The sequence below is a fragment of the Betta splendens genome, chromosome 5, assembly GCF_900634795.4.
Source record: "Betta splendens chromosome 5, fBetSpl5.4, whole genome shotgun sequence".
NCBI lineage: Eukaryota > Metazoa > Chordata > Actinopteri > Anabantiformes > Osphronemidae > Betta > Betta splendens.
Genome location: NC_040885.2, coordinates 12,899,256 through 12,923,830, shown reverse-complemented (window position 1 = coordinate 12,923,830; position 24,575 = coordinate 12,899,256). Strand labels below are relative to the sequence as shown.

General features: G+C 45.1%; 5 protein-coding genes across 8 annotated transcripts; all 5 read left to right on the top strand.

Moving 5' to 3' along the window:
• Nucleotides 1–20: 20 nt before the first annotated feature.
• zmynd10 (zinc finger, MYND-type containing 10) lies at nucleotides 21–3,368 on the top strand. Its single transcript, XM_029151121.2, has 12 exons — nucleotides 21–256; nucleotides 361–469; nucleotides 682–798; nucleotides 879–932; nucleotides 1,081–1,215; nucleotides 1,314–1,402; nucleotides 1,657–1,751; nucleotides 1,830–2,002; nucleotides 2,342–2,467; nucleotides 2,566–2,687; nucleotides 2,778–2,903; nucleotides 3,021–3,368. Exons 1-12 carry the CDS (start codon nucleotides 168–170, stop codon nucleotides 3,118–3,120), a joined length of 1,335 nt encoding a protein of 444 aa, XP_029006954.1. The 5' UTR covers nucleotides 21–167; the 3' UTR covers nucleotides 3,121–3,368.
• Nucleotides 3,369–3,491: 123 nt separating this feature from the next.
• LOC114855426 (ras association domain-containing protein 1-like) lies at nucleotides 3,492–11,409 on the top strand. Of its 3 annotated transcripts, none has more exons than XM_029150578.3 (7): nucleotides 3,492–3,837; nucleotides 4,347–4,703; nucleotides 5,448–5,572; nucleotides 9,583–9,687; nucleotides 9,778–10,063; nucleotides 10,155–10,270; nucleotides 10,388–11,409. In XM_029150578.3, exons 2-7 carry the CDS (start codon nucleotides 4,385–4,387, stop codon nucleotides 10,532–10,534), a joined length of 1,098 nt encoding a protein of 365 aa, XP_029006411.1. In that variant the 5' UTR covers nucleotides 3,492–3,837; nucleotides 4,347–4,384; the 3' UTR covers nucleotides 10,535–11,409. The 3 variants fall into 3 exon arrangements, with proteins under 3 accessions (XP_029006411.1, XP_055365044.1, XP_029006413.1); XM_055509069.1 differs by having other exon boundaries at nucleotides 4,311–4,703; XM_029150580.3 differs by lacking the exons at nucleotides 3,492–3,837; nucleotides 4,347–4,703; nucleotides 5,448–5,572 and adding an exon at nucleotides 7,508–8,013.
• A 111-nt stretch (nucleotides 11,410–11,520) lies between these two features.
• Nucleotides 11,521–13,829, top strand: tusc2a (tumor suppressor 2, mitochondrial calcium regulator a). 2 transcript variants are annotated; one of them, XM_029150581.3, is made up of 4 exons: nucleotides 11,521–11,672; nucleotides 12,242–12,470; nucleotides 12,950–13,070; nucleotides 13,151–13,829. In XM_029150581.3, the coding sequence occupies exons 2-4, from the start codon at nucleotides 12,322–12,324 to the stop codon at nucleotides 13,214–13,216; spliced, it is 336 nt and encodes a 111-aa protein (XP_029006414.1). In that variant the 5' UTR covers nucleotides 11,521–11,672; nucleotides 12,242–12,321; the 3' UTR covers nucleotides 13,217–13,829. The 2 variants fall into 2 exon arrangements, with proteins under 2 accessions (XP_029006414.1, XP_029006415.1); XM_029150582.3 differs by lacking the exon at nucleotides 11,521–11,672 and adding an exon at nucleotides 11,729–11,886.
• A 3,671-nt stretch (nucleotides 13,830–17,500) lies between these two features.
• hyal2a (hyaluronidase 2a) lies at nucleotides 17,501–21,510 on the top strand. The gene is made up of 4 exons (XM_029150576.3): nucleotides 17,501–17,875; nucleotides 18,474–19,436; nucleotides 19,939–20,028; nucleotides 20,351–21,510. Exons 2-4 carry the CDS (start codon nucleotides 18,513–18,515, stop codon nucleotides 20,741–20,743), a joined length of 1,407 nt encoding a protein of 468 aa, XP_029006409.1. The 5' UTR covers nucleotides 17,501–17,875; nucleotides 18,474–18,512; the 3' UTR covers nucleotides 20,744–21,510.
• A 445-nt stretch (nucleotides 21,511–21,955) lies between these two features.
• hyal1 (hyaluronidase 1) lies at nucleotides 21,956–24,507 on the top strand. Its single transcript, XM_029150577.3, has 4 exons — nucleotides 21,956–22,099; nucleotides 22,274–23,181; nucleotides 23,255–23,344; nucleotides 23,890–24,507. Exons 2-4 carry the CDS (start codon nucleotides 22,276–22,278, stop codon nucleotides 24,214–24,216), a joined length of 1,323 nt encoding a protein of 440 aa, XP_029006410.1. The 5' UTR covers nucleotides 21,956–22,099; nucleotides 22,274–22,275; the 3' UTR covers nucleotides 24,217–24,507.
• Nucleotides 24,508–24,575: the final 68 nt, after the last annotated feature.

Here is a 24,575-nt window from a genome sequence, read left to right as displayed (position 1 = left end):
TATCGCCCCCTACTGCCTACAAACCGCTACTGAGCTGTGCGCGCGTGGCGTACGGTTACTATAGCAACGACAGAAACGGGCATCACCTGCACTAGCACTAGCTCAACAACTCCAGAATCCACTTTGTTCGTTTATTTTTATCATCTCTAATTTGCTTGTTGAGCAAAATGGACGCGACGGTGATGCTGCCCGTTGAAGCCGAGGGCTTTGTCCAAAGCCTGGAGACCTTCTCCCTCAAGGAAGTGGGCTCTGCGAGGTGAGCTAAGTGTTAGCAACACTAGCTAGCTGCACCAGCACTCTCATACGCCTAAAGCAACTTGGGAGGCCTGGTTGGTCGCTAACATGTCTTCTTGTTTACAGGTGGTTCAGACAGCACGAGTACATGGAGAAACTTAACATGCAAGCTATACTGAACGCTTCTGGAACACACGACGAGTTTGTTAAGGAGCTCCTGGTGTCGTTTGGAAAGGTGACGTTCATCTGTGCATACGGGCTCCAAGTGTCTTTAAAAATGGGTAGAACGCAAAACAGCAGCGACAGTATGCTAATATAAATATGTTTATACTTTATAGTTAATGAGCTGAATATTTTGAAATGTTTGTCCTTTAATTTACTACATAATTTAATTAATATGTTCCTGTTGATTGACTGATAGACACGTTGTCACGTGCCCATTTTCAGATACCGGTGCTGATCCACGAGATGATCCTCACTGAAGTGTGGAAGCAAAAACTGTTTCCCATCTTGTGTCAGCTGCAGGACTTCAACCCCAAGAACACGTTCCATCTTTACATGGTGGTGAGTGTAAAATGAGGAACGATGATGAGGCTGTTGTGCTCATTAATGATTTCATGTGTCGTTTCATGCCTCTCTTTTAGATACATCATGAGGCCACGATCATAAATCTACTTGAAACAATAATGTTTCATAAGGTCAGTGCATCCAGAATTTTGCTGAATGTAATTTAAACATACAGTATTAAGCATTTAATGATATTAGATTAAGATAAACATCTAAAAATGTCTTCACTTAATAAAACTATAATTTATCTATGAATAAAGACAATGTTGTGCTGTGTAGGATTCTTGTGATGCAGCTGATGACGCTGTTCTTGACTTGGTGGATTACTGCCATCGCAAACTCACCCTGCTGGCCAGTAAAGCAACTCACAGTAAAGACGACCTAACAGTGAAAGGAACTGTGTCCTCCATAGAGGTGAATAACTTTTATGGCTCTGCTGGTGGTTTGACACATCGCTTAGAGAGTTTCTAAAATGCCTTTTAATTGATTATCTCTATTTCTACCTGGTGAAGGAGTTACAGAGTCAAAGTGCTGCACTGGAGTTTGAGATTTCCCTGAAGTCTGTGTCTGTCCTGCGCTACATTACAGACCACACTGACAGGTATAACAGTATCTGTGGTGTTGATAGGGTTGAAGGAATATGAATGAGAAATAAGAGACTAATTGTCATAGACCCTTTCACTTTGAATGAAATGACTACATTGTATTTCTAAAAATATTGAGAGTAATCTTTGTTGTCAACTATCACCATTTTTTTAAATAACTTTTAAATTGACCAGTTATAAACATTTTTATTACTTGTGGCATATGATTAATAAATAAGCAGTTTCATTTCTCCTGCTTCTTTCTTTGTAGTATCAGTGTTATCAATCGCATGCTGTGCACTCACAACCTGCCCTGTGTACTGGTTCAGCTGATTCACTGCTGCCCTTGGAGTCGCTGCAGGGAGGGTAAATAACCTGAACATGTTATGTTTTTCATCTACTTTAGAGATATGCATTTTTCTTTGCATCTGTCTCCCACTCTAGGTATAGTAGAAAAGTACATAAACAACAAATGGCAGAAGATTCCTGTAGAGGACCATCTAAAGATGACAAAACTAGATGGACAAGTGTGGATTTCTCTTTACAATCTGCTGCTGAAAGAAGACTGCCAGAGGAAATATGACTTCAACAGCTTCAATAAGAACCAGCTTCTAAAGGTAAACCGTTTGTTGAATTGAAGTTTGAAGTTTAACTCCTTTTAACCTATTTTATTTTAGTTAATCAGTGTTGGATAACTTTACTGGGTATTGTCTGCAAACTGGTGTTATGGGCAGATTAAATTTCCAAGGGTTGTTTTGACTTAGATATTTCCTCCTATTATATTCTTTCTCATCCTTTTCCGGTTGTGTTAATTATATAACCAGAAAGCCTTGTGCATCCTATTGTAATCTTTGTATGGGCATTTCCTGAGTCAGAAAATAAGATTCAGATGAGCTCAACAGTGTCATATTTGCTGCTATATTCTATATTATCTTTTGGTCTTATTGATAACACAGCTCAGAGGATTCTTGACTGAGGTGTTGATTGATCAGCTGCCACATCTGGTGGAACTTCAGCGTTTTCTCGCACATCTTGCTGTGACTGACCCAGCCCCTCCAAAAAAAGAGCTAATTTTAGAACAGGTACACCCACATGCGTACATGCACATCAACCTACTATGTACTACACCAATAGCCTAAATATTCTGTATGACCCTATAAGTATACTCTATTCATACCAGATACCAGAAATGTGGAACCAGATTGTTGGTGAGAATTCTGGAAGGTGGAAGGCAATCGCAAAGTATCAAGTCAAAGAAACGTTCAACCCCTCTGAGAGTGAGCTGAGACTACAGGCACAGAGGTAATACTGAAAAAGCAAGTATGACTGAGAAGTTACTCTGTCCTCACAATTATGTCTGTCAATATTATTGAGACATGTGTTTTTAATTAGCCTGGCCCAGACGTATAGCTTGGATGTAATGGAGAGTTTGCTTCCTGAGAAGCCGAAGTGTGGATCTTGTGGGAAAGAGGCTGCGAAGAGATGTTCTCGATGTCAGGGAGAATGGTACTGTCGCAGGTAAGACTCCAGTTTAACTCTAGCAGATACAAGGACGGGAAGCAGGAAGACACAGATGGCGCCTCTTTTAATTCTGGTTTGAGTCAAATGAAGCTGAAGTGAGACGTGTTCTTGCAGAGAATGTCAGGTGAAACACTGGCCTAAACACAAGAAAGCCTGTCAGCTCATGACTGAGGCCACAGAGAGGATCCAGAGGGACCTGAACATCAGCAGCTGATAGAGAACCAGATGAACTGGCCACAGATGCAAGATGAGGCAGCCTGAGACTCAGAGAGATGGGAGGAGAACAGATCTGGTGACAACGGGGATCTCAGATACCACACTGTTGTTTCGGTTCCGTCCCATAAAACGTTATGTCTAAAGGCCGCTCCTCCACCTCTTTGTTTGAATCATTAAATCCTGTCATTTTTAATAAAGGACTTAAGGTTTTTTAGTTTCTTCTCGTTCAAAGTTCCTTCTACAAATTTAAATAACTTATAAGGTGTGGTACCTAAGCCAGCTCCTCCGCACTGGGACCCAGGTCGTGGTCGTGGTCGTGGGGCGGGGGGGACTTTTGCACGCCCACACTCAGCCGCCGAGCTCCGGACTCAGACGAAGCCTCTGTGCGAAAACATCCCGGATGTCGGCGCGGCTCGGTCTCGTGTCACTCTCTCCTTCTCATCACAACCCGCTTCCTCCTACCCGACTGCGACGAAGCCGGAGATAGTTGGAGTCCGTGGACGTCTTTGATGTCGCCGACAGTAACGCTGAGCCTCCCTCGCTGACTGGAAGCGCGTTTGCCCGCGGTGACCCGTTATTTCCTGAGATGTAGCCCAGGCTGAACCTCCGTCATCGGGGAACTCTCAGAAATGTCTGCGGAAACTTCTTCATCTTCGGATGGAGGACAGTTGTGAGACAAAGCCGTCGCCGCTGGCTCGGGTTCTCCCCTGATTTGGTGAGTTGAACCCGTCGTTTAACGTCTTAAGTTTGGACCGTGGATCGTTACGTGTGCCGCGCTGAGCCCTGTTCTGTTATTGCCGCTCGCAGCCGTTAAACAACATCTGCAACGGTTTTAATTAGTGAGGAATTGTACGCGTGGAGTCTTGTGATCTGAGAAATCACCACTTTAGACAACAGGCTACAGTCATTCATCATAGACGTCAACACGGACAAATACAGTGTAATTACCCTAAGACCGTTATATGTGCCAAAGTAATTTATCATGTACAAAACATACAAATACTGCATAGTATTTATTGCACAATATATCATTACATGTACAAACTTCACAGGCAAAGTAAGAAAATCTATTATATTATTTTTTTTTATTTATAATGTCTATTTAAATGTTGCAGATTTTTATGTACACCTCACAAAATGAAAATCAAAACGTGGTCCAAACAGTTTGATTGTCAATCAAGACTTCAGCTTGATTGACAAGCTGAAGTCTTCTCTGACTTTCAGTGACGATGGAGGAGGTCAGGTTCTGAGTGACAGCAATCATGTCTTGGGGGGAGTTCATCGAGCTGCACGAGCTGCACGCGAGCGGGGAGCGCGTTGAGCTGACTGGAACGCACGCGCCGTGCTCGCCGCCGCGCCTGGAGAGAACCAACGCCCTGAGGATCAACGCCGCCAAGGTCCCGGACCTGCTGAGCCGGGTGGGCATCATCAGAGTCCTGAGCAGCGCCCACGACCCGGCGCTGCCCGAGGAGAAGGGGGAGGGGCACCACTTCCTGCCCTGCAGCCACGCTCAGCCCACGTGGTGCGACCTGTGCGGAGACTTCATCTGGGGCCTTTACAAGCAGAGCCTGCGCTGTGTCAGTGAGTTGGCTTACACTATGTGTGCACGTGTCAATGCTTATGTGCATATGTCTAACGCCAGGTGAGATCAACAGTAAAGTACAGTAACAGTAGAAAGACGTTGGCCACGAGCTGGTAGAAGATTGTTGTATGTGAAAATGAGATAAAAACGAAAACTGAAATCTAAAATCCACTGAGGATGCAGAAGGCGGCTTCAGTGGTTTGGCCACTGTGTAGTTTCTGTTTGCTTCGTGCTGTGGCTCATCTTTTTTGCAGTAGTCTTGAACTTCCTTTACTTCGACTGAAACTCGTTAAAATGCAGCTGTAGTTCATGTAAATTGTTTGGTGCAGAGAAACGGCCTGTGAAGGTGCAGTGATGTCATAACAAAGCACGACAAACGTGGCTGTGATCGAAAGCATAACGCTGCATTTTACCCATTGCACTGCATGTGTTGTGCTTCACAGCTGCAATGAATAGATGGAGAGTTGCTGTGTGACTATCATCAAATGTATAATCACACGCACACACACACACACACACACACACACACACACACACACACACACACACACACACACACACACACACACACTGTAGTTGGGTTACTGTACCTGCAGTAACATTTAATGGCCAGTGGAGGACATCACTCATTTACGAATGCCCTCATACACGCTGGACCTACAGTATTCACAGTTGTCAACATTGTCATGCTGCTTTACGTTTGCAGCAGCATCTGTATGGATTGTGTCCTTGTGCCTTCACAGACTGTCGGTTCACATGTCACTACCGCTGTCGCCCGCTGATCCAGCTGGACTGCAGCTGGGACCGAGGCTCTGCATCGGACCAAACTGGTGTCGTGGAGCACGCTATAGAAACGGACACGAATGTGGTAAGGACCTTTGCACTTGTAGTCTGACTGGGTTGATTTCTACTTATCAGGATTATTACTATATTGCATCACTGTAGTTCCTATTAAAATAAGTGAGAGAGGAACATGGCCCAGTAGCGTTAAAAGTGTGTCTGCTGGTTTCTATCAAGCTGAAGATTTTTATGGTAATCCTGTAATACTTCACAGACAGTAAAATAGTGTGTGTGTGTGTTAAACAGGAACCGTCTGACACAGCACTAAAAACATCCAGTTACCCAGGTCAATCTAAACATAACTAATGATGTAATTGCATCTAGCAGCACCAGGTAGCAGCCAGCAGCCTAAAGGGAAGTGAACCGATTTCTGAAGGGGAAGTTCAAGAGCATGTAGCAAAGTGTGAAGACGAGGGCAGAAGTGTGTGTTCCTGTTTAGGGCTTTTACACAACTGACATTTGTTTTGACATAGTCGGGAAAGCAGGTGGAACCGATAACACTGGGGATGGCTCTCACGGCCCTAGAGCTCACCTCAATGCAGCCAAAACAGATTCATTGTTAACACTTGTGTTTCTTTGGCTCTGGCTTGGTAAGATATGCACCATTAAAAGAGTCCATTCAAAAAAAACAGCATAAAACCAAAACACAGCCTCTAAGTCATGTCTTACATAGCAGTGTTTTACCTTTTTAGTTTCTTTGTGAGAGAGCGCGTCAGTTCACAACTTTGAGATGTCCTCATCAGCTGCTCACATGCTCCTGGTTTGTTTGTTCCTCTCAGAGTTCTAACAGTACAGTATGGTGGCATGTTCTAGATTAACACAGGCAATTAAGTTCATGTAGTTACAGTGACTGAAACATATACATTTTAATCCTGCTCATGCTTTAGCAGGAAGAAAATAATTTACTTTAAAAAAGAATATAGTCATTACAAAGAGAGAGAGAAACTTAAGTCTTTTCATCTTTAGTCACGGTCCAATATCAGTGTCTCTGGTGGTGGGAAGTATTATTATTAAATATATACTAGAAACTGGTTCTGCATCTATAATTTTTATACTGATCCAATATAAGCCTTGTTTTCCAGATATAACATTTGCATGGTGACATTCAGTTATTCGTATTTAACATCATTAGGAACGATGGCCCACCGTGTGTAAATGCACAAATCTGCTCAAAGAAACTGCTTATTTCATAATCATCATTCATTTTCTACCACTTATTCCCATGCGGTGGTGCTGGAGCCTATCCCAGTCACCACAGGTCACCAGTCCATCGCAGGGCTTTTCCATAACTACATTCACATTAACTTTATTATGACAAGGGTGAAACTCGCTTGTCACAAGGGGGAGGACTGTGTCTTTGGTGGCTCCAGGGGGCTTTCCAGTATTTTCATACTGATGATGGCGTCTGTGTTATCTGAACACTCAAAACATCTACTTCTCAAGTTTTCACTCTTTGAGAATTTTTAAACTACAAGTCATGTCACAAGTCGAACCCTTTTGGGTGGAGGGGGACGTCCACGTGCAAACAAAAGGCCTGTATTAAAGGCTGGAGTAGCACATTTTAGCTTTGTAGTAGTTTTGATACTTTTATTGGGCTTCATTTCCTTAGTATTTGCACGATAGTGATATAATAACCTGTGATATTGGCTAAATAGTGGAAGGATCTGTCGCTTCCCAAATGTCCAGAGCGGCGCTCGGTTGCGCGTGCGTGGAGCAGCAGCAGGGGAACCGGCTGCCCCATCATCACATGAGGAAGGAGCAGCGGTCATGGGGGGAGAGGGAGGGGCGGGAGAAGGGGGGAGGAAGGGGGAGAGGTCCGTGGTATTTCCTCTCGGCGTCCAATCGCGACGGGCTACGGTGGTTTTGTGTATTTTCCAAAGTCGCCTCAACGGCCCCGGCTGGGTGGTGCCTCGGCGGGGGGAAGGAAGCGAGGCAGCGAGGGCGGGGGGGAGGAAGCGAGACAGCGAGGGCGGGGGCCCGAGCACATCCTGCTTCACACACAAGACAGCCTGTTAGTGGAAACGTGGCCGGTAGAGGAGGAAACGCGGGTTCAGTCGCTCACGTCGTTGTTTTCACGGCGCATTCTGAGGTTAGCTTAACTGTTAGCAGCTGCATCCATTAGCGCGCGCTGTCCGATAATTAGCTACGCTGCCGCTGCTTGGACCCTTCAGCCGGGCTGTCATCGGTAAACTCGTCAAACTGAGCTAAAGTGTTTTTTTTTCCCCCGAGTCGTTCTCGCTCCGTTCCGCGCTCCCGCCGCGTGAGGTGCTTTAGTTTTACCCGGCAGTCAGGATGACAGACGCGGCTAGCGGCGCGGACAAGACCCCGTCGTTCGAGATGACCTGGGGCAGCTCCACCAGCAGCGGCTACTGCAGCGAGGAGGACTCCGAGTCCGAGTTCGAGCAGTACTTCACGGCCCGGACGTCCTTCTTCCCCAAAACACGGAAACCGAACCAAAATGTTAAGCAGGTGAGAAATAGAAATAGTTGGAGAAATAGAAAACATTGGACTTTAGCACAAGTAATGACTTATAAGTAAAAGCGGAAGTCGAATGAGGAAGACCTGGGTGTTGGGTGGTTTCTGAAGCTGGACTCCTGTGCTACTTCTGCTTTCTGCATTTATGAGAGAGGCTTTAGCTCAGGAGAATAAGTTTCTCCATGTTTGCTGGGAGTGGATTTATCAGCAGGGTCACGTTTCCAGAGCTGCCTGTGCTGCTGAGGAGCTTTCTGCCTCGGGGCCCAGATGATGCCTGCAGGATGAAGGGTGGAGTTGTTGTTCTTCCAGTTCTGGTCGCACTCGACTTGGCTGGAACCGTGTCGGCTGTGGGAGACGCGAGCTCATCGGTGCATGTCTCGTGTTTTCTAATAAACACAGAGCCACAGATGAACCGCACCGCGGCCCAAGAGTCGTGTTCTGTGACGCAGAGTCGCCTCTCAAATTTCCAGCTAAACACCCACAGTTCATGCACTCGCTCACCTACTCGTCTCTCTGGTTCTTCACACTAATTTCTCAATCGGATATGAGTCATGGAATGTTTGGATTTGTTCATCTTCTTTCCGTCACCCACACCCGTTCAGCTGTCAGGTTTCTCCATGGGGGAAGTTTGTTTTACAGTAATAACTTGTGAAACTGTGCAGAGGCTGTTATGGTTTTGTGGGAGAAGACAAAGTCATAGTTCTGCATGCTATTAGCATAATGGAAATCTCCACTTGGCCCTCATGGATTTATTGACTTATTAACAGCCACACGCAGGCTTTATGGTCTTTCAGTTTGCCTGAGGATTGCTATTATTGATCGTGGTCTGCTACAAACAGATGAGACCCAGACTGGAGAATTCTTTTGTGTGTTTGTATAAAGTTGCCGCTCCGCAGTGGCAGTACAGCGCTGAACAACTTCTACGCACTTGGATCGGTAGACACAGGAAGAGCCCCAATTAAGGCAGATATCGTGATGCTAAGGGCCAAATGACTGAAACATGACTGAAACATGACTGGGAGTTTGCGGTTGATGAGGCAGCTGACTTCACAGGATGTGCCTGTAAAACAAGGGAGGGCATTATCCCCCCCCCCCCCCCCCCCCCCTTGTGGGAGACTGAGTGGGGAGGCTATTTTTACATGAATACCATGTCAAGGAATGCAGTGCTGGACTGCTGGTTGCAGTCCCAGCCAGCAGCTGCAGGTTGCGCACATCCCGCCCCCAGTCTCCCTTCCTGCCTTCGCCACTCCTACCACCTCTCTAATCCCATCAGAGCAGTTGAAAGTCATTGGCCACAGCTGACATCATCAGTTTTGCTTCTGCTTCATTGTCCGGAAGTTAAGGCTGATGCAACTGGTGCCCAGTTTTTAGACATAACTGGCCTTCACACAAAGTCAGATTTGAACACTTTTAAACCAAAACATGTTTCAAATTAAAAACTCAAAAGATTTTGGTAAAGTGTATTAATGCAAGGTCTCTTTGTTTTATTGAACCTGACGTTTATTACTTCTGCATTTGACAGCTGTTAGGTGGTTTAACACTGAAACCTCTCACTTCCTATAGGACGAACAGATTGATTGGGGCAAGCAGGAGTTGACAACTCCAGATATTAAGCAGAAGGTGAAGGAATACAACGCTCAAATCAACAGCAATCTGTTCATGAATGTGGTGAGTACTGCAAAATTCCAGTTTCGTGCATGTTAGCGAATTGTTTTAGATTGTGTTGGTGTAATGTGTGCATGTTTTTGTTGCCAACAGAATAAGGACGGCTCCTACACTGGATTCGTCAAAGTGCAGTTCAAGTTGGCGCGGCCTGTTTCTGTTACTCCTCCCAAGAAAGGAGGTCATGAAGCTGGAGGGAGGAGGGGCAGCGGAGTGAAGCGCCGCACCTCTTTTTACCTGCCGAAGGATGCGTCCAAGCACCTGCACATCAGCTCACGCACTTCTTCCCGTGAGGTCATTGAGGCCTTGCTAAAAAAGTTTACAGTGGTAGACAATCCTGCAAAGTTCGCTCTTTTTGAGCGCAGTGAGCGTCATGACCAAGGTAATATCTTCACACTCAATCTGTTATCTTTTGCTTTTTTAAGCAAATTGTTTCCTATACACTGAGTTTAATGTTTGTGTCTTTGCTTCAGTTTATGTTCGTAAACTGTCTGATGACGAGCGTCCCCTCCGCCTGCGTCTGTGTGCTGGGCCCAGTGAGAAAGTCCTCAGTTTTGTCCTCAAAGAGAACGAAACTGGAGAAGTCAATGTGAGTCCAAGAAGAACATGAGTCATACAAATCATGCCCTAGAAAACATCCCTGAAAACATGATTGACTTGTGTACTTTACATGCACTAATGTAGTCTTTCCCTCCTCTTCATACAGTGGCATGCCTTCTCCATGCCTGAACTGAACAACTTTCTGCGCATTCTGCAGCGTGAAGAGGAGGAGCACATCAAACAGATCGTGCAGCGTTACGCTCTGGCCCGCACCAAGATGCAGGAAGCTCTTGCTGGTTCCACCCCTGGCTGAGACGTCGCTGCGCTTGGGGTTACATGTGCACTTTTTGGCTGGGCACCTGAAGACAACCGGCCAATGCTGCATCCAAAGATCCCAGAGAACACAAGTCTGAACACCTCTTTGGTGAACGAGAGAGTGAGACAGGGCGCAAGACAGTGAGAGAGAGAGCTAGCGCGAATGTGCGTGTGAAATGATGCGAGAAGTGAGAAGTGCCTTACACCTGGAGAGTCTGATGTGCCTGAGAGAATGAGTTGAGAGAAATGAAGACTGGCTAAAGAGACCATGGTCATATGCCCCATTGGGTATCATCTGATTTTCCTGTACCTCAGCCGTGACACGTTTAGCATTAGAGAAACTGTCAGAGATGGTTTTAGTTATTTTTAGGTTTAAAATAGACCCCTGTGTCAGTGATGCATAAGTAGGACAAGTCCTGAAGATGAGTACTGTCACATCCAAGTGAAAAAAGGAGGTTCTGTTAATGATCAAAATTAGACCTACACAGTTACCCTGTTGTGTTAAACGTGCTGAAGGTATTTAGAGTCTCATTTGACCCGGGCTCGAAGGTCTGCCATGTCCTCTCTACACCCTGATGGGTGCAACTCTTCTTTTTAATATCACTGTCAATTTGTGAGTATGATGAATGGACATTTGTAATTATGAATGTCGAGAGAGTCACACTGGTTGACTGGAACAATGAATGAATATTGATAAATGTACTTTCAACTTTCATTTCTTTTTTCCTATATTTTTGTTTTCTTTCCTGTCCTTTAAAAATGTTTGTCCACTATTTTTCAGGGTCACTTTTATTATATCTGTCTGTCCACACATTGGTGTTGTAGCACTTCACAAATGTGCACTGTGTTCAGTAAAGAATTCTTATTCCAGTACTATTAAGTGATTGTGTTTTTTTCATACACAAATCTAAAATTTTCAAAAATAATTTCTTAAATATTTATTGTACACAGTTTCTTTATTCTTTTACATCGTTAAGGATGTTCAGTTCAGCTGTTCTCCGGCAGATCAGCTGATCACGTCGTCGCCAGGACCCGAACAGCTAACGCTCCATGAACGTAGTTGTCAGATGGTGAAAGTTGTGACAGGACATGTCATGTTCCTATAATCCATCCATGGGATATGATGGTGTACGAAGGTAGGATGTGGCACAGAAGCCCGTTTCATCAGTGCGGTCACCGGTCGCGGAGGACGGCGGCGTCCCGGTGTTTGTTTTGACTCTACCTAGTGTAGCCGCTGAAGCTAACCTGCGTCAGGGGCGGAAGCTAGCATGCTAACCCACCTATATGTGTAGGCGCCGTTAGCGAGTTAATGTCCTAGAAATGTAACGGCACTGAGACAGCGTTGAAGCCGTACGTGTTTTTATGGCCGCTGTTTGAAAGTTAAGGTCCAGTTTGTTTGCTGTCCTGCCAGGGGCTCAGCTGGTTAGCTTCACGTAACGTTAAAGCTAGCATGGCGTAGCGGTGAAGCTAATATAGAGACAACACTTTGACAGCGCTCTTTGTGGGATCATTTAATAATAGTTTTATTGTCAGCTGATTCTACTGACTGCACGTTGCATTGAAACGAACAACGTTTCTGTTTCACATCGAATGTTTAATTTCGTGCACATTTCCCCACAAACAGTGGACCCAACTAGTCAGTAACCGCTTAACTAAAAAACGGGTTATGCTCAAAGCAACGTGTCTGTGCTCTTTGGCTTTCCAGATACTGATTTGTACTGAGTCTCGTCTGGCCGGCGAGCACACTGACGGCTTCAACCACCCAACTATGCCTTATCTCTGAGAATGGGAGGAAGCGGATCCAAGGGCAAAGGTGTTTGGCCTTTCTCAAGCGGTGGAGCTGGAGGGGACGCAGCCGTCGATGGGAACGAGCAGTCGCTGGCGCGGCTCAAAGGCTCCAGAAACGCAACACCGTTTGTGTTTACGAGGAGGAGGTCAATAAACCGTTGTTAGAATAAACTAATAAACCACAATGTTTCCTGTCATATGGCACTGGAAGAACTAAAACACATGAATCATGATTTACATGAATCATGATTCACATGAATCGTGGGCACCATGTGTTACGGTCATGTCTGGTCAAGCAGCACTCCATGACCCAAATAGCATTTGAATTTCAGTGTTGTTTACTTTTTCTTTGTGCATAATGTCCACACAGACGGGTTTGAGCTTTCCTGGGTTTTGGGGGCAGGTCTTAATAGATTTTGGAGGAATGTGCTAATATATGTTCTTTGTTTGGGCCTTTTTAAACATTATGATGAAAATAGTGAAATATAAAACTACTGGATGCCAGGGAGAAGGCTTGTGTTTTTGGTGAACTGGTCCTTTAACATTCACCTACCCTTTAAATCTAGTTGTTTTCCTCTGATCAGCTGTACCTGCTGTAAGTGATGTGTGCTTGCTGTTTTCCCAGCTCTTTGTACTATGATGAGGATGGTGACCTTGCCCATGAATTCTACGAAGAGACAGTGGTGACTAAAAATGGGAGGAAAAAGTCCAAGTTGAAGAGAATCCAGAAAAATCTGATTCCACAGGTGAGCTGGGGACAAATCTTCTAACAAGAAATGGGAACGTTTGAGTCGGATGTTAATTTTACTTTTTGTTTAACTTCCAGGGAATCGTGACGCTCGATCACCCCTGTATTCATGTAGATTTCCCTATTGTCCTCTGTGAGGTGTGAAGAATTGCACAGGACTGATTTGCCTTGAGGTGCAGTCACATGAACATGTATCAGAGCAACGTCTTGTTCCTGGGTCCACGTGTTCGGTGGAGACTGCAACTGTGGTCGGGACAGAATAAGGAGAAGTCAAGCTGTATATTGGAGAAATGTTTTGAATCCAGTCATGACCAGAGGCTCCGGTTACTAAAACCCATATTTTGATATCAACAACGCTAGTGATGGTACAGGTTATGTTTCCTCCACCCAGCTGACATGATAGCAGTTTTAGTTGTTTTTTTCCTGTGTGATATTTGCAGGGAAAACACTGTTGATGTGAAAAGGCTTTAATGGTTCATGCCTTCAGCGAGACTGAGAGTGTTAGACTCTGTGTGTGTCTTTGATTGTGTTGGTGTGTGCACTTAGGTTTGTTTGAGTAAATGTGTTAAGAGAGATGTAGGATGTTGATGCAGAGTAGGAACATGAAGGATTGTGAAATGTATTGTACATATGGTCATGTTCTGTATTGTCTGTCTCAGTTATCAGAGCTCAGACCTGCACTAGTGAACATTATGTAGTGTAAATAATTTCATATTCCTTAGTTGGAAATACTTGAATAAATGTCTATCTGAGCTGAGCTGAGCAATCATTTGTAACTTTTAATAATTGAACGTAACACGTTCACGTAAGTCAAACAAAGTCAGAAAAATGAATGATGCAGAAATTTCCTGATTTTCATTTTCACCAGTATAACAAATATCAACAAAGACAATGAGCTTTTGTGTCTTTACTGAACACACCTGCAACCATTCAGAGCCACGGTGCTTTATTAACAGGTTCAACTCCATTTAGCAGAAATAACCTAAAGTGGTGCTCCATGTGGATGCAACCTGAACAACAGGCTCCCTATTGAGTTGAGATCTGGGCTCTAACTGGACCGCTCCAAACGATGGATCATGATGTTTGTGTTAATTTGCACTTCCATACACAGCACTGTGTGTTGGCGTGTCAGTGATGGTCTTTGGCGTCTTCGTTTGGAGAACAGTGGTTATGAGCGGCCTGGAGCTGCGACTCCGGGCCACTTGATCAGCCCGTTGAGCAGTGTGCACTGTGCTTATGATGAGAGCTTGGCTGGGCGCCCGCTGCTACGCGGAGGAGCCGCAGTGCCAGAGTGTCTCCATTTATAGACAACATGTCTAATGGATGACAGCGTGTGAAGGGATCCAGATTTAAGCTCTTTGAGATTGCTCTAACTGTTTCCAGCTACTTGCAAATCAACAGATCTTGCTCGTAGGTCTTTAGATGTCTTTCATCTTTTTTTTTTTGCGAGGTGTCAGTCGATGCCTGAGGTTTTTTTTTATTTATTAAAGAACATTTTTTCTCTGGTTTTACTGTTTGGACTCCACGTTTTCTACCACCTGACTTCAGCTGATTTTTATCAGACGCTTAGTGTTGCCACCATCACTTTGTATGATTATCGAGTGTGTTCAATAAAGACACAGTTTGTCCTTGAGAAGCTAATGTTGTGTTTGTTGTGACTTTGGGGGAGATCAAATCACATTTATTGACCAAGAAAACCAGGAAATTTCAGAGCAGTGTCAGTACGTCTTCTGGTGACCTTGAGTAAAGCAAGTACCTCAAATTGTACTTGTAAGCATTTAAATACTCTACACCTGTGGCGTTAATGTAGCAGGTGCATTGGCTGTTGTGGCTGACTGGTGAGTGCAGCCTGACGGAACATGCACTTCTTTAAATAATAATATGAACTTGTCGAAGCAAAAATGTAAAACTGGTTCTTTAACGTTTCAGTCTATACGTTCATTGGATTCATGGTGAAGTAATTAAGTTAATTAAACAGAGCGGTGACTTTTAGAGCCTGGCCAGCCTTTGCTGCACTTCCACGGCAGCCATAAGTACAACCTTGGCGTTTCCAGATGTGCTCTTATTTTTAGCCTCGCTTGGCTGCCCTCTGCAACGGCGCCCCGCCTTGCGGAGCTGAAACACTGCTGTGTGCAGCTGTTTTTTATCTTTCATCCTATTCCCCAATAAGCAAAAGAGATGATGATAATCTGCAGACTTTTCAAAATGCAATTAATTCCCTGCAGCAAAAGGTGTAAAACATTCAGCCTCTAGAGGGCAGCACACGTCTTTATCTATACTAACTATAATGTGCCATTTCACGCCATGGTAGTTGTATCATGCCGTTCTCTCACTTAGTAATAACATTTGAGTGCGTACAGACTTTACAAAGACCTTTAATTAAATGTAAAGCTTGGGTTGCTGCTAGTGTTGCCAGCTGGCGCAGTATTCAACCTTAAACATATTTCAGCACGTATAGTTGAAAACTCCCCACAGCAGAGGGTACGGTTTCCTCTGCAGCCATTATCTGTCTGTAATTGTGTGGAATGTGGTCGAGTGTGTTTTTGGGCCAGAGGTCAGTCACTTTGATGTATTTCCTCTGCGCTGGTCTTTGATGTTTAGCGAAGAGTCTGGCGCGCATTAAAAGGATGGGCTCTTTCCTGCAAAGCCGTATGAACACATAAACGTCATGAATATGACATATGCATAACACATCGCCTCTGCAGCAGGTTCTCTGATGTGTACACGCCGTCTACGCAGGGAGAAGCTCTCCATGTGGAGGCAGCTGACGACATTTTATTTGCTTGGTACAAATTAGTAATGAGTGGTCACCTACTATTGCTGTGATGAACCTACGTGTCTGTGTACATATTTACACAATCACCCAAATGAATTGCACGTACATGATGGGATGCGCACTGAGAGTGGCATGTGGTTTCCAGTTTCCCTGCTATTGTTTTCGCTTCCCGATTGTCCCTGACTTCTCCCAGCGCGGGGGTCAAAGGGAAGCTTAGATTAGGAGGAAATCACATCATTCCTTTGTTCCATTCCCCCCCTCTCCTTTCACATGGGCTACCCACGCTCTAGACTTTCCTCAAACTCGTTGCAGAGGGGGAGAAAGAAAACTGATGACACGGCGGGGTGAGTCAGCGAAGTTCAGAAAACAACCGGCTGAATGGACACAGGAAAAGGTATTTCCGTGTCCCCACCTCCTCTGATCCTGTCTCAGCCTCAAGTCTAACTTTCAGGAGAGCATTACTTCTCAGCGCTCACTCGTGGTTTAATCTCCAAGAGCAGAAACATTTAACTAAACACACTCAGGTTTAATTTTTCTTTTATGCTCAACAGGGCCTTTAGAGTCTGACAACAGGTTGTTAAAGTGGATGAGTTGTGTGTCAGTGCGTGGCCTCTGCCCTCCTTCCCATGGCCCTCGTGCCTCTCATCTAACCTGGACTCTGCAGCTTTCTATCTGCTTGGCAACGCCGCCGCATGCGCTACTCCATTACTTCGCTGAGCCGCTGCCAGTGGCTGTCAACACATGCCTCAGGCAGCAGCGTGTCTGCCTGCCAGATGCCTTCTGCCCGCTATCTGAAGTGTGTTAGCGGAAAAGAACTTTAATATCCTTCTCCCAAGTAGTGGCATCAAACTTCAAGATCCACACACTTCCTGTGACTGAGACAAATCTATTCAGGTATGAGAATAAAGAAAAGCAACAGCCATCATGGGTGCAACTGCAATTTCATCAGTCAACAGCTGAGTAGTACTGTATGTAACTATATACATACAACAACTATATATATATATATAGTACTGTTATACTGTACTTACTACACTTAGTTGTCCTCAGTTGGAGAGATGCCAGTGTGTTGTAACAAATACAACACTGTGTGCGACATGTTTCAGGGAATAAAAACTATATAAAGTAAAGTCATTGCAAAAATTTCCCAGTATCATCCATATTCAAAGAAATGAGCAAATGAATGAATGACTCAATGATGACATGATGACTCCACTCAATGTTCAAACCGCACACATCATTGTCAATTTCTCTGTTGTTCTCTGACGACTGCTGTAAATATGATGAAACACATGGTGTGTGCAAGGTTTTCAAATGCACTAAATTTGTATTTAGTAATAACAATAAACTGCAGCATCCCGTGATAGCAGATCTCGTTATGTCTTATTTTTGTTTCTGTAAAAGGAAGTCAGACTATTTATAAAGTGTGTGTGGTTGTAATGTAGAAAGGTCACATTGATCATAATTGTATTTTTAGTTAAGTGGTCCAGTTCTGAATCTTCCACCGTATCTGTTTCAAGGCGTAGGAGCGAACTCCTTGGACCGGCTCACTCGCGGCTGCGCCGGGACGAACGCGACACCTTGAAATCACACACAAACCCATTTCAGTCACGTCCGACTCAACCGACGCTTCCGGTCGCGCGTCGGCGTGAAGGTGAAGAAACGTGTCGCCGTAAGACGCCGAACACGCGCGCGCCGGCGGCGGGGTCTCCGGGTCCGTTCGCCTCCACACCCCCGCTCCCGAGCCCAATGGAACATCCCGAGAGTGGTCTCGCGCTCCAGGCCGAGCTGGGCCGACGTCGCAGGGGGTAAGTTCACTTCTCCCACTCCACTGACCGCAGGAAGTGCGACATCGCTGGGAAGAAGCGACACATCAGCCGCGCGCGCCGAAGCCAAAAGCCCCCGTCGCCTCAACTACTACACACTTTTTTAATGTTTCCTCCTGTTGGTTTGGACACAGCAGCAAAAGGCGACTTGAAGTAACAGGCGTGCGTTTTGGGGAATGCGCCCACAGTCTGCGGGTAAAGGTGAGCTCGTCCAGCTGCAGTCAGCTGCTTTCACAACTTTCTTCTGCTTCTCTTACTCTCATTCATTCCTAAACATAAGAGAGGTTAGACTGGAACTCTGCAATTAAAATACATGAGGGCACACAACTTATAAATAATGTCAAAATTAGCGAGATGTTTTTAATTAATAATGTAATTATGCATAATTGTCCTATTTTGAGTGTTTCCATTGTACTATTCAAAATATCTTAGAATGGCTCTACTCGTTACACAAGTACTTTTGTTTGATGGCATGTAGATTCAGATTATTAATGTACCACCTATTTAACTAGTGAATCATGATATGTTAGTATTAATTAAGTAGCGCTGTTACCTGCGCTGCATCAATTAACAATTAAGTACATTTAAGTTAACTTTGATTTTTTTAAAGACGTGTACTTTGTTCATGAAAGGTTTTGAATTTATGAGTTTATTTGTAACGGAGGTGTACACTGTGGTAGTAATACTTCCATGTAAGCGGAAGGTCTGATGACTTTTAGCACGTTAGTGATGAGTAAAGTAGTTATTATGACTTATTGTAAAGACAAAGAGGTAAATGTCTGTCTCCTCTGACTTGCAGAGCGAAGACCGACAGTCGTTTCGGTCCACATCTAAAGACATGTACTGGGCTCTGAGTGACTGGAAAGTACTGCTGATTGTTCTGCTGTGGAAACACTTTGGTGCTTTGGGGCTGAAATCCACAAGATGGCCGCTGTACTCCAAAAAGCCTCTGCTCCTGGCTTGGAATGCCCCCACTGAAGACTGCTTCCCGCGGCATGGCATTCGCTTTCAGCTGGACCTCTTCCAGATCGTGGCCTCGCCCAATGAGGGGTTTGTGAAGCAGAACCTCAACATCTTCTACAAGGAACGCTTGGGATTGTACCCCTACTTTAGTGAAGATGAAACACCAGTCAACGGGGGGCTGCCCCAGTTGGCCAGTCTCACTCAACATCTGGAGCAGATGCCTCACGCTATGCAGAAGTATATAGGCGACAAATGGGCCAAGGGTTTAGCAGTTATTGACTGGGAGGAGTGGCGCCCACTCTGGATAAGGAACTGGGACACCAAGGATGTTTACCGTAGACATTCCCGTAAGTTGGTGAGCCATAAGAACCCAACGTGGCCTCCGGAGCAGGTGACCAAGGTGGCCCAGCAGGAGTTTGAGATTTCTGCCAGGAACTTTATGCTGCAGACGCTGAGGCACGCCAAGAACCTGATGCCCAACCAGCTGTGGGGGTTCTACCTGTACCCCGACTGCTACAACCACGACTACACGCGCACCCTGGAGAACTACACCGGCCGCTGTCCTGACGTGGAGGTGACTCGCAACGACCAGCTGAAGTGGCTGTGGACCGAGAGCACGGCGCTCTTCCCGTCCATCTACATGGCCTCCGTGCTGCGCTCCTCGCCTTCCGGACGGCGGTTTGTCCGGAACCGGGTGAAGGAAGGCATGCGCCTGGCCTCGTCGGGCGACGGCTTGGCACGTCCTGTCTTTGTGTACGCCCAGCCCACCTACGCCAAATCCATGGAACAGCTGACAGAGGTGATGCTTGAACAAGAAACAAGGAACGAGCTCGTGAAGGCGGTTTCTCATTTTGTTCTAAAGAAATTCGCATGAATTTTAAAGATATTTAGATCATTTTAGTAACACGGCATGTTGACCCAACTCTGGGTCAGATTGTGGCTTTACCATTCAGCACTTCCTCCACCCACTCTCTCTTTCTCTCCCATCAGTGCATTCTACACAGACCTATAGCGCACTGCTTTTCCTTATCAGTAGCCACAGTCCTTTCCTGTTGGTGTGGCAGACAGACAACCCAATCCCACTCAGTAATGTGGAGGTGGCAGGATGGGTGTTGGTCAAGTTGAAAACCTAGCTAACACCCTATAGATTGTTTCCTTAAGGACGACGGAACAGATAAGTGCTGACGGCATGTTTCACTTACAGTAGCTTTGAACCCACTAACATTTTGACCCTGTTCTACTCATATGTAACAGCGTGTTGTTGGACGGGGGCTTTAAACGGGCTGTGTCATCATTTACAGACTGACCTGGTCTCCACCATTGGGGAGAGTGTGGCTTTGGGAGCCGCTGGAATCATCCTGTGGGGAGATGCGTCCTATGCAAGTAGCAATGTAAGCACCCTCCCAGAAACGATGACAAATCAACCAATCACAAATACAACACATACATTTCAAACTGACCTTTCCTCTGTGCAGTCAGAAAATGTTCCTCAGGGCTCCATTTGACAGATACTGACTTGGTCACATGAACACTCTGCAGAGACAGTAGATATTTCTTTGAAGTCTTGATGAATGAGTGTGACGATAAGATCTTTCACCACTATTTATAAGAAATTACCAACAGAAAATACATGCCTGGAAGTTAAAAGACTTCATATATATATATAAATAGAACTTGAACTGCATGAGTGAGTACATTTTGTTTCCTCTCCAGAACAGCTGTGCCCAACTTGATTCGTATCTGCGGGGTCCGCTGAGTCAATATCTCCTCAACGTCTCCACGGCAGCGGAGCTGTGCAGCCAGGCCCTGTGCGCCTCTCACGGCCGCTGTCTGCGGAAAAATCCAGATAGCGACGTTTACTTGCACCTGAACCCTGACAGCCACACCATCGTCGCGGAGGGCGGCAAGCCCACAGTAAAGGGTGAGCTCGGCGAAGAAGAGAAGACGGCCTTTCAAAGGAACTTTCAGTGCCAGTGCTTCAGCGGGTACGAGGGAGATGGCTGCAGTCATATAGACCCTCTGCACCAGGAAGGGACAGCAACTCAAACTACAGCACCAACACTTCAGTGTGCGATCTTAGTCATTGTCTCTCTGCTCCTCTGTTAGTGCATTTGATGCATTTTATTGCCGATGTGACGCTCTCGTGTTTGATCTCAGTTCTAAAAAAAACACTGTGGAAATTGTAAAGTCATACTTTTATGACTTTTAATCTTGTTCCAAACACCAAGAGCTCGCTGGAAATGATCTTGTTTACATTTACTGTCAGCTTCCTCCCAGTCACCGTTTTCCAAGGTGTCAAGTTCCACGTTTCTTAGTGAGAGGATATTTGGGGGGATGTGAATGAGTCAGCTGCTGTGTGGTGAAAGTGGATTAATGCACTTCAGTCTGGTAATAGTGCAAAGGTTTTTAAGTGCCTGATCTTTGTAAAACCTGATCTCTTGCTTACATTCATTGTTTTATGGAGGCAATAGTAGTATTACTATTTTACTATTTATTTGAATGTATTTTTATATAACATTTTCTTATTTGTATGTCCGAGAATGACTACTAGTTTTCTCCCAACACTACATTTATTCTGAATGTTTAAGTGTTACATTTTTTAAATGATTTCAGAAGCACAAAAATCACAAACAATATTAGAACAAACGTTTTGATAATGCAATTTAACATGACATCGCATTTCTCTAATGTGATTCTTTTCAAAGTAAATAAACTTTTTTTTTAAATTGTGTTGTTTTTTTTTTATTTTGTCAGTTGAGTTATAAAATAACACCAGGAACCAGTTCAGTTTTTCAATACTCCTGGTTTGGTTTAGCTCTTTCTGTGCATTAAATCTTGAGCTTTAGGATAAAAACAGATTAAATGGCAAATAAACCGAGCTTGAGCTCAGGGAGGCGTGTATTTTGCAGGCTGCTGCCTCGTACCCCCTCCCCATGTAATTGTAGGGTGCTGTCAGACCAAGTGCTATTTTTTACTATTCTTAAAGCTAGGCAACACATACAATTAAATTTGGACACTGGAGAGTTCATTATTCATCACATGGCTGAGGTAGTGACAAACCTTGGTAAAAGGTTTGAAAGGTTTGTCATCAATTTCTATTTGTATTTGTGTGTTTATTATTTATTTATTTATTTGTTTTAGCGATAGTTCTCACTTTAATCATTGAATCGCTATTAACCGCCTGTGCCTTTAAATGTGTTTCTCAAATTATTTGCATGTCTCTTTTGATTGGTTGTGAGTAATCCTGACAGCCAATCAGCAGCCATCCTTCTCATACCCGCTGTAGCACACATCTGATTGGGTGATGGAACGTCCACGCGTGCATCTGATTGGTTGTTGATTTCCTAGCGCTGACTTCTGTTTTTTCCTTCCCTTTTTTACAGCCCGTGTAATTTCGATCATGAGACTATTTACAGACTCTGAACAGAAAGTATAAACTAAAACCGTCCACAGTTTGTCCAGGTGAGTAGACTTTGTCTAAAATATATTTTGCTCTGTTAACACATTTGCTTCACTATGATGTATATAAATGCTACTTACCCATACTACTACCACTAGCCTGTCACAACACAGTTGTACTGGGGTTTCTCATGAGTCTTCATTGCAGTGAGCAGCTCCGTGTGTCTCTCCTTTCAGGGATGACTTCCTCTCAGCTCGTGTGGCTGCTGCTTTGCAATACGATCAGCGTCACCTCTGGGGTGCAGGTCCAGTCCTCTTTTGCCCAGGTGCCTTTCCTGACTGTGTGGAATGCCCCCACTGCCAGCTGCCTCTCCCAGTACGGCGTGGACCTCGACCTGGGGACATTCAACATCGTCCAGAACCAAGACCAAACCTTCATGGGAGCAAACATAACCATCTTTTATGCTGAAAAGCTCGGCTTGTACCCCAGGTACTCCAGCCAAGGGGTGGCTATTAATGGCGGCGTCCCGCAGAACGCGAGCCTGGACCAGCACCTGACAGTGGCCTCGGAAAACATCTACACTTATATTCCTGAAAAGAATTTCGAGGGTCTGGCTGTGGTGGACTGGGAGAGCTGGAGACCGCTATGGGAGAGGAACTGGGACAGTAAGGCGGTTTACTGCGAGGCTTCAAGGGCGTTGGTGAGGCAGCAGCATCCGTACTGGAGCCCTGCACAAGTTGAGGCCGCGGCCCGGGCAGCATTTGAGGCAGCAGGGAGGAAGTTCATGGAGGAAACGCTGAAACTGGGGGAGCGCCAAAGGCCAAATGGCTTGTGGGGTTACTACGGTTTTCCCAACTGCTACAACTACTACAACGAGAAAGTCACAAATTACACAGGCGAGTGTCCCGCCATCGAGATCAAGAGGAACAACAAGCTGCTGTGGCTGTGGGCCGCGTCCTCTGCTCTGTATCCCGACATCTACCTCAGCCTCAACCTGCGAGGCCTCAGCAAAGAGGTGCTGCTGTACACTCACCACCGCATCCTGGAGGCCATGAGGGTGGGGGCCCAGGGGTCGCCGGTACCTCTGCCCGTGTTCACCTACTCCCGCATCGTCTACACCTACTCGTTAGACTTCCTCTCCAAGGCAAGTAGGAGGTGTGTGTGTTGTAATGGGGTTCCTATTGGTTTGTTATATCCCCCTTCATGTCTTTGTACAGGAGCACCTCATCTACACTGTTGGAGAGAGCGCTGCCTTAGGTTCTGCAGGGGTCGTGCTCTGGGGCGACAACACCTACTCCAAATCCTGGGTACAGTATCTGACCTGCTTAGATTGCTCGCGTGTATCATGTTTTATAAGATAATTGGAGCTTCACCTTTCAGTTATTATTGAGATAATTGGAGTTGGGGAAATATACCGTACATGCACGTGCAGGTCTATTGGTCCTTTAACTGTATCCTGTAAACACCCTATATTGCTTAAAGGTAACCTTTAACACACTGATGAAATACTCTTATCTAATTCATTTCCAAACGTGTTGCGCAGGAGCAGGGAGGGGACACAGTCGGCGGCTCTGCCTACCTTTGTGTAACATGTTGTTTTTCTGTGGGTGACTCATGGAGACACGCTCAGTTAACAATGCACTACACGGCAAATGAGTTGATACAGAAGCTGTCACCATCCATCTGAGTAACACTAACGTTCCACTTGGGCTCATGTGCTATTCATAACGTGAAAGACAATCTATTGCTGCCATCGTGTATCTGTTTGTGTTTTTGTCATTTACTGTAAGTTGGTAGTAAAAGCTACTCAGTATATCTCTTTCATTAACTCCTGTTTCTTTATCCACTCCAGGGCACTTGTACTGCTGTCAGATCGTACATTGACAACACTCTGGGCCCATACCTGGTCAATGTAACGGCAGCGGCCACTATGTGCAGCCAGATGCTATGTTCCTCTCATGGAAGGTGTCAGAGGAAGGACCCGAGCTCCAGGGCCTACCTTCACCTGGACCCCTCTGTGTGGACGGTGGTGTCTGAGAAGAAGCCGAATGGGTGGAGGAACTACAAAGTTTTGGGACAGATGCAGGAGCATGAGGTAACGTTCATGAAGACTGAGTTCCAGTGCATGTGTTACCCCGGGTGGAGTGGGAAGGACTGCTCCACATCATTTCAGACATGACTAACTTTTTGTGAAGAAGTGAAACCAAGTAGGTGAACCACACCAGTTTTCTACATGTGATCTCCTTCATCCGTTGTCCATTTGAAATGTGTATAATCACAAATTCACAGGTTTTAAAATTAGGTAACTGATGATATTTTTATTTTTTTATTTTAGTCAAATTCAAATTACTAGAGCAGAAAAATGTTTAATGTTAATTGGGAAGATTATGTTTGCAAGGTAATTAAAACATTGAGTAATTAAGTGCATTTTTATTGCATTTATGATATAATACATTCCGATGTTTGTCACACTAACGTTCTTTTCTTTTCGATGCTGAGCATCAACATTTGATTACTAAGCTAGTGTCCAGCAGGTGG

Excerpts from the sequence above, each read along its gene's own strand:
- hyal1 (XM_029150577.3), top strand. The coding sequence starts at position 22,276 with ATGACTTCCTCTCAGCTCGTGTGGCTGCTGCTTTGCAATACGATCAGC. Across the intron at positions 23,182-23,254 it reads CGTTAGACTTCCTCTCCAAG|GAGCACCTCATCTACACTGT; the intron begins GCAAGTAGGAGG and ends GTCTTTGTACAG. Across the intron at positions 23,345-23,889 it reads ACACCTACTCCAAATCCTGG|GGCACTTGTACTGCTGTCAG; the intron begins GTACAGTATCTG and ends TATCCACTCCAG.
- tusc2a (XM_029150581.3), top strand. The coding sequence starts at position 12,322 with ATGGGAGGAAGCGGATCCAAGGGCAAAGGTGTTTGGCCTTTCTCAAGC. Across the intron at positions 12,471-12,949 it reads TTTGTGTTTACGAGGAGGAG|CTCTTTGTACTATGATGAGG; the intron begins GTCAATAAACCG and ends CTGTTTTCCCAG. Across the intron at positions 13,071-13,150 it reads AGAAAAATCTGATTCCACAG|GGAATCGTGACGCTCGATCA; the intron begins GTGAGCTGGGGA and ends TTTAACTTCCAG.
- hyal2a (XM_029150576.3), top strand. The coding sequence starts at position 18,513 with ATGTACTGGGCTCTGAGTGACTGGAAAGTACTGCTGATTGTTCTGCTG. Across the intron at positions 19,437-19,938 it reads CCATGGAACAGCTGACAGAG|ACTGACCTGGTCTCCACCAT; the intron begins GTGATGCTTGAA and ends CATCATTTACAG. Across the intron at positions 20,029-20,350 it reads CGTCCTATGCAAGTAGCAAT|AACAGCTGTGCCCAACTTGA; the intron begins GTAAGCACCCTC and ends TTTCCTCTCCAG.
- LOC114855426 (XM_029150578.3), top strand. The coding sequence starts at position 4,385 with ATGTCTTGGGGGGAGTTCATCGAGCTGCACGAGCTGCACGCGAGCGGG. Across the intron at positions 5,573-9,582 it reads TAGAAACGGACACGAATGTG|GACGAACAGATTGATTGGGG; the intron begins GTAAGGACCTTT and ends CACTTCCTATAG. Across the intron at positions 9,688-9,777 it reads GCAATCTGTTCATGAATGTG|AATAAGGACGGCTCCTACAC; the intron begins GTGAGTACTGCA and ends TGTTGCCAACAG.
- zmynd10 (XM_029151121.2), top strand. The coding sequence starts at position 168 with ATGGACGCGACGGTGATGCTGCCCGTTGAAGCCGAGGGCTTTGTCCAA. Across the intron at positions 799-878 it reads CGTTCCATCTTTACATGGTG|ATACATCATGAGGCCACGAT; the intron begins GTGAGTGTAAAA and ends CCTCTCTTTTAG. Across the intron at positions 1,752-1,829 it reads TTGGAGTCGCTGCAGGGAGG|GTATAGTAGAAAAGTACATA; the intron begins GTAAATAACCTG and ends CTCCCACTCTAG.